We start from the raw sequence: 7,873 nt of genomic DNA, 5'->3' as shown, positions 1-7,873 counted from the left end.
TTCTAACTCAATTTACCCTCTTTTTGTTGCACTTAGTTCACAAAGCCACTTTAGTCAAAGCCAGCTCTGTCTACTCTGTACCCACACCTGTGCAGCAACCATGCTGCCTGGTTTCACTTTAAATTCATGTCCATAACCCTCAGGCCCTTAACGCTGCCCGATAATCATATTTTCCTAGTCCGTTCACTTACTCATTCTCCTAGATCAGGTCAGTTGACTTTTTCTGTGAAACGACAGATAAATATTTTTGGCTTTGAAGGTCATAGTCTCTTTTGTAACTCAACTCTGCCATTGTAGCATGAAAATAGCTATAAGCAGTAAGTAAATGAATGAATTTTAAATTTTATATAATTTTTACATATCACAATATATATGAGGATACTTCAAATAGTTCATGGGAAGATTCATATTATCTTTTAATTGTTTTTCCATGAACTTTTTGAAGTACTCTTGCAGTATCATCTTTAGATTTTTTTCCCAACCATTTAAAAACATAAAAATTATTCTTTGCTTGTGGACTGTACAAACACAGGATTTGGCAGCAGGCTATAGTTTGCTGTGCTGTGTCCTAAATTATTTCACACCTCTTTTCTCCTCAAGCTTCCAACATCTCCTTCCCCATTCTTACTCTCAGATGACCTTGCCTTCTACTTCATTCGTGAAGTAATCAGAACACCCACCACTCCTACCTCTCTCCTTACAAGCATCTGCATGCATATATTCAGCTTTTCCTTCTGCTGTTGTGTTACCATAGCATAGTACCTAAATACTACATAATTTATTATGTCTCCCCCCACTAGAACGTTAGTTTCAAGGACAGAGTTTTGTCTGTTTTGTTCACTGATGTATACACACAGTACCTAGAACAGCGTTTAGCACAAATATTTGAATGAATGAACATTGGCTATCAAACCAGCAGGCACAAATTTAGAGAATTTTTCTCCAGAGAAACTTACCTCCCTTTCCAAGAGAAAAGACCTACCTGTCCTGACAGTTGGTGATCTCCTTGATCACTCTAAGTGGTACTTTTTCAAATTTGTTTTTGAAAAAACACTCAAAATAAGAAATTCCCATTTTATGGGATTGACCCAGTACATAGTGTGTTTGTGTAAGAAACTAAAGTTTCACAAAATAATTCCTTTCTTGTGTGTGATGTATTCTGATGTAGTATTTTCTATTCCGTCACTTGGAGGTGAAATATTGGTTGCAGCTGATTAGACTGGTTTCACAACAAACCACAAATGGCTTTGCAACCAGAAACTTGAAAAATACTGCAGTATATCCTACTAATTACAAGCCCTGACTATGAACACAGAACTTTCAGTCAGCTTTCATATACACAATGGAATACTACTCAGACATAAAAAAAAAAAGAATGAAATTCTACCATTTGCAGCAACGTGGATGAGCCTGGAGAAAATTGTTATAAGTGAAACAACCCAGGTACAGAAAGAGAAATACTGCATATTCTCATTCATAACTGGGAGCTGAATCCATAAATAAACAAATGAACAATAAAGAGAGACAGAGAGAAAGAAAGAAACAATAATCACAGTAATACGCTGAACTTTGAGAAAACTGGAAAGGGAGGGGAGGGGAAGAGGAAGAAGCTAATGAGGAATTGGTCAAAGGACACAAAGAACAACTGTAATGATGAATAAGCTAACTATACTGATCTAACCACCACACATTGTACACAATTATTGAAAACTAACTTTGGGGCCGGCCCGGTGGTGCACTGGAGTATGCCGCATGGGAGTGCGGAGGCGCTCCCGCCGAGGGTTCGGATCCCATGTGGAGACCGGTTCCTGCTCACTGGCTGAGCGCGGTGCGGGCGCAACACTGAGGGTTGAGAGCCCGTTGCCAGTCCCCAGTACGGGTGCGACACCGAGGGTTGCGATTCCGTTACCGGTCAGTAAAAAAGACAAAAAAAGGAGAAAAAAAAAAAAAGAAAAGAAAATTAACTTTGTACACCACATGTACATATAATAAAAAATAAATATTTGTTATTAAAAAAGTAAATAAAATAAAAATAAAAATAAAAAGCGGAGAGGAGTGGACAAGAAAGTGCTGCCCTGGAAGACATTATGCTAAGTGAAATAAGCCAGGCACAGAAAGTCAAATACCAAATGATCTGACTTAAATATGGGATCTAAAACAATCAGACTCATGGTATCAGAGAGCAGACTGGTGGTTACCAGATGCTGGGGGTTGGGATGGGGAGATTCTGGTCAAAGCATACAAAGTTTCAGCTAGACAGGAGAAATAAGCCTTTTGAGATCTATTGCACAGGATGGTGACTATAGTTAATAGTAGTGTTTTCTGTATTTCAAAATTGCTAAGAGTAAATTTCAAATGTTCTCATCGCACAAAATAAGTATTTGAGGTGATGGATATGCTAATTAGCTTGATTTAATCATTCCACATTGTATACATATATCATAACATCACTTTTGTACCCCATAAATATATACATTTATACTTTGTCAACTTACAGTGAAGTTAAATTATGTGTTTAAGTCCATTGAGAGGAGACTGGGATAAATTAATTATAGATGCTTGAATGCTACTTGAATGGTACTTGGAGAAAGTTTGCATGGAGAGAGGCAATGGCTAACTTCAGTCAAAAGGAAATGTAATCATATTATGCTAATTGGATGAACTACCAATAATATGTATACCTTTATAATATAATGAATAGTGATTTACCTAAATAGGGTGATACAGATATATTGAGGGATGGAGGATGGAGAAATAATACATGTTTATGAGAAATCTTTGGAGTATAAATATATAGCTTATTTCCGATAGCAACAAAACAGCTCAAGCTGAAAAATTAAGAATTAGTAGTATAAGCATGCTATTTAGAAATATGGTGATAAATCCCAGAAGATACAGCTAAAAGATAAAAAGGGATTATCTCTGGGGTATAGAAACTGAGTGTAGAGGGCTGGTGGCAGGGTCTGCTGTTTTTCATTATAAGCCTAGCGATACTGTTTGATTTTTAAAAATGTAATCTATTGATAAAAATTTAAATGAATATAATTAATGCAGTATTTCATTTATTTGAAAATCTTAGTGGTAAGAGAGGAGGGACTATTTTCATTAAGTATAGTTGGTCCTCCGTATCCATGGGTTCTGTATCCATGGATTCAACCAACCTTGCATTGAAAATATTGAGGAAAAAATTGCATCTGTACTGAAAATGTATAGACTTTCTTTCTTGCCATTATTCCCTTAAAAATGCAGTATAACAACCATTTACATTAGGCATTATAAGTAATCTAGAGATGATTTAAAGTATATGGGAAGATGTACATAGGTTGTATGCAAATACTACACCATTTTCTATCAGGGACTTGAGCAACCATGGATTTTGGTATTGCAGGTCCTGGAACCAATCCCCCAGTCAGCAGTAGTGGCACCAGCAGCTGTAGGAACAGAGAAATAATATTCTGGCCCTATACGTTGTTATTATCATGGTAGGCACCAGCAAGTGATGGCATGGTGCACTTGTATGGCTTTATAGACAACAAAAAGCAGACAGTGTCACTAAGGAGGACTGAGTAGGAAGGAGCATCCTAGCAATTGCACAGGACAAAGGAGAGGGCTCATGTAAGAAGTTCCGAGCGTATGCTCAAAAATAACTGGAAGGACTTTGTGTATGAGTGTCCCCTGCCACTGGAGGCACAATCCAAGGAAATCATCACTGATGATGTGTGTGACTCCATTTGTTCTCCTGGACTGGTGTGGCTTGGGCAAGGGCTGGGTAAATCTGAAAAGATGGGGTGGAGGAATAAGAAAGGGGCATCCAAAGAGCTATTTGGTCACTGGAAGGAAAAGGGGGATGGAGGGCTGCAGACAGACCTGGCAAAGCCTTAGTCCTATATACATTTGTCCCAGATACATAAATTGTCACTTCTGCTTCCTAACCTTCTGACTTCCACACTAAAATTTAGAGAGGGCTCCTCTTCCTTTCCTAACTATACCCCACCAGGGAATTTTTCAGTCCTCACAAAGACGTGAGAGGGCCCAGGCCAGGTGGGAGGGGCCCTGGACCTGTCTCACTCCTTAAGAGGAACAGAGTAGGGAAACCTGGTTACAGGGAAGCAAGGAAAAAGAAGGGGGAAAGAGTGAGTGCTGACTAAGGCCATCCTGCCTATAAACAGAACAACTCCGATGTGACCCACAGACCCCAAGTCAGAAATCTTTCCTCTCTTGCCTACTATGGTGCCCCAGATCCCACCATTTGTACTTCTTTGGGCATCTCAGCATCACCTCTCATGGTAGAAAGGAATCATGTAACGATTCAAGTAGGTACCTGATAGTTTTCTTTGAGACTGACCAGAGGAGCCTCTCCCATTCCCCTTTTCCCTTTCCTTGGTCCCCCAAATATTTATGGTTTTGATCTCAGTCTTCAGGTACAAAGATAATAAAACAAGGTCCCTACCCTCAATATTTTGGTGGAGGCTGGGAGTATAAAGGCAGATATGAAAATATAATTTTACCATATGGGATAAGTTAGGAAAGAGAACTGCACAAACACAGAAGGTAGTGCACTTAAGGCAGGGAAGGCTTTCTGGCTTAGAAGACCCCTGACCTAAAAGAAAAGTAAGAGTTACCTGGGTAGATAGAACAAGAGTAACTGACCCCCCCACTTCCATTGAGTCACCTGAAATTACTTTTATTTTTTTGGCAGACATACACCTTCCCCAAACCCCAGGCTTTAGCTGTGCCAATTCCTCTCTGTCACTTCACCCCTTTCCTTACCTCGGCTTAACCTTATTAGTCTCCAGTTAGGCAACATCTATCCTATAGTCACATTCTACTCATGGAAGCCACATTCTGTATTCTAGAATGGCACTCCCTAATATAAAATTTTCTAGTAGCTACATTTAAGAAGTAAAAAACAAGTGAAATTAATATATTTAACTCAATATATCCAAAATAGTTAACTTTTAACCAATATTTTTAAATTACTGAGATATTTTACACGTTGTTTTTTCATACTAAGTCTCTGAAATCCAGTGCATTATTTTACATTTACAGCATACCTCAATTCAGACTAGCCACATTTCAAATGGGTCATTCATTTCAGCAAATCCCTAGTGGTTGTGCTGAGTCCTGCATTCTTTCCCCTAACTGAAAAATATTTCTATGAGAGCCATTGTGCTACCTCTACGGGGCACCTAAAGTACCTGGGAAGACCGGTCAGCGCTCCCCCAACTCTGACTTGGAGGCCAGCCGCCTGGAATAGGCACTGCCTCACCGGGGCGTAGCACCTCCTGGAGTCCTGGGCGCTATGAGAGCCATTGTGCTACCTCTACGGGGCACCTAAAGTACCTGGGAAGACCGGTCAGCGCTCCCCCAACTCTGACTTGGGGGCCAGCCGCCTGGAATAGGCACTGCCTCACCGGGGCGTAGCACCTCCTGGAGTCCTGGGCGGAGGATGCTACTGGGGCGGTTCTTTTGCCAACTCCACATCTTCCGGAGCCTGACCTGGGCCCGCCCAGCCCCGCTGCTGTGGCCCACTTCCTAGCTGCAAGCCGGACTAAGGCGGTCAACCCCTACCAGGAGGCAAACGGGGAACCCCAAACAGAGTCCCAACCCACGAGGGCAGCTCATAGAGACTTAGAAATCCGGCGAGGAGCCGTGTCCAGGAGGAGCGTGGGAGGCAGGTTAGAACCTAGAGCGCAGGAGACGACCTCAGACCTTCCGACTGGGGGTGGGCTTTCCGGAAAGGGATGGCTCCACGCTTAGCACCCGCCCTGCCTGCGCCGGGCGGGATGGGCCCCAGTTCTCAGCAATTCCTGGCACTTAGGCTCACCCTGGCCTCCGCGGTCTGGCAACGAAGGGCTCTGGCCGCGCATGGGGCGCTGGAGGCCCCCATCCCACAGCCGGAGTTTGCTGGGGTCTCCCTGGGTGGGAGGACGTTCCAGCGCACTGGAGGCTCCACCCGTCCCCCGCTGTTTCTGCGTCCGGGCAAGGTACCCAAGCGCCTCAAAACTGTTGGGCTAGCCTGCCACCCCAGAGAGGGCCCCTTCCGTTCCAGGCCCGAGTATAGGCCAGCCCGGCGCCGGGACCGCGCAGCCTCCGGGCCCTTCTCACCGGGAACCGTTTCCGGGGCGGATACTTTTGGCCGCTGACCCGGCGCGGCCGCTGACGCGGAGGTCCAGACGGAAGTGCAGGCGGAGGAGCCGGAGCCGGATCCCGAGCCTGATCCCGAGCTCGAGCCGGGAGCAGGTCTCGGGGGCTCCGGGCTGTGGGGACGGCGGGGCCTGGCAGCGATGGCGACCCTGTGGGGAGGCCTCCTTCGGCTTGGCTCCGTGCTCAGCCTGTCCTGCCTGGCGCTCTCGGTGCTGCTGCTGGTGCAGCTGTCAGACGCCGCCAAGGTGAGTCCCGCCCAGCCTCGGCTCCTGACAGGAGCTCCAACCTGCTGCCCACCCCATTCCTCTCCCAGCCCCAGCAGCCGGAGCCCTAGCTTCGCAGCTCTGGCAGATCCCCACCCCTGCTCCCACCCACACCCTCCGGACTGCCTGGTAGCACTCTCGCCCTCAGCCGTGATAGCCTGGCAGCCACCGCCCCCAGACCCACGCCGAGTCCTGACAGTGCCTACAGCCTGGAGAGCAATTTCTCCACCTCCCTGACATTTGCCTTCCCAGCCCTGATAACACCCACTTCAAACTTTCCAAATTTCCACGTCTGAGAGCCTTTAACTTTAACATTCCACTCTTAAGTTCCGACAACCTGCCGCTGCCCTCCACCAGCCTCACAGGCCCCCACATTCCCCAAGCCAAAAAGATAGGAAGCCCCCATCTCACAGAAGTCTTTTCTTTTAGGAACTAACTCATTTCAGCTCATCCCTGAACAGATTCTCTTCCGATCGCGGGAACGTGCCCCTCCTGACAGCCTTCCCTCCCAATAGGACCTACAGGGTATCACTCATCAGCTTAATATTCTTACCGAACTTCCTCCAGGACCTCTTGGCTCCTTTCTTGCCTTCTCTCTTATGATAATTTAGTAGGTAAGGGAAAAACCAAACTACAGGAGAGGTGAGGTTGTGATTTTCTCCCCAATTCCATTTCTTGACCTTTCTAGTCCCCTCTTGCTGCTCTCTCTTGTCCCTTCCCTCCATACCTGCCCTGGCCCTATACTTACTTGTGCTTCCTCTTTGAGGAGCTAGCTCATTATTGGAGAAAACAGAAGGGATTCTCATTTGTGTGATGGGAAAACAGAATGACATTGCATTTTTTTAAAAATAAGAACTTTATATCTTTAAATATATCTTTAACTTGGGAAAGACAGGTTACAGGCAGGCAGATGTTTTTGATCAGGGATTCATTTTGGAAGTTTCCCTACTGCCCATCAGAAACAGGAACAGCAGCAAGTCTCCGTTCTTTCGAAACACTGCTGACACCCTCTGCATATCTCCCATCATCACTTTATGTCATGTATTGTGATCACGTATTTATTTGTCAGTCTCCTTTACTAGTCTGTGCCCTAATTATGGGCGGGAACCATGTCCTATGCTTATCTGGATCCACCTCATTGAGCACAAGTTCTGGCACAGAGAAAATGCTAAGGGGTTGCTGAGTAAGTTTACCGATTGTCAACAGCTCTGCCAAACAGACATATCACTGTATATAGGAGCAATGGGCATGGTCCTTTGGAGACTAATGAGCCACTGCCTTCTCAAATAGATTCCCTTTTGCTGAGGAAGCACCTCCTACTCTCTCTATCCAGATATTTAGTCACCTCTTCCTCCATCTCTTGAAATTTGTTTTGTTGGTAGTTGTCCTCTCTGTCAACTAGGGATTAGAAGCAAAATTTCCTGGGAAAGGTAGACCAAACTGATCTCAGCTAATCAAGCTAC

General features: G+C 44.9%; 1 protein-coding gene across 1 annotated transcript in view; it reads left to right on the top strand.

Moving 5' to 3' along the window:
• Positions 1-6,153: 6,153 nt before the first annotated feature.
• Positions 6,154-7,873, top strand: part of TMEM9B (TMEM9 domain family, member B) — a 17,773-nt gene continuing 16,053 nt past the window's right edge. The window contains exon 1 of the mRNA XM_008567782.1: positions 6,154-6,392. Within this exon, the coding sequence (XP_008566004.1) occupies positions 6,288-6,392 (105 nt within the window). The 5' untranslated portion in view covers positions 6,154-6,287. The remainder of the gene's footprint in view (positions 6,393-7,873) is intronic.

This window comes from Galeopterus variegatus, unplaced genomic scaffold, assembly GCF_000696425.1.
Source record: "Galeopterus variegatus unplaced genomic scaffold, G_variegatus-3.0.2 Scaffold344, whole genome shotgun sequence".
Lineage (NCBI taxonomy): Eukaryota > Metazoa > Chordata > Mammalia > Dermoptera > Cynocephalidae > Galeopterus > Galeopterus variegatus.
The sequence above is the reverse complement of the archived record's forward strand: the minus strand, read 5'-3'. Positions and strand labels throughout refer to the sequence as shown.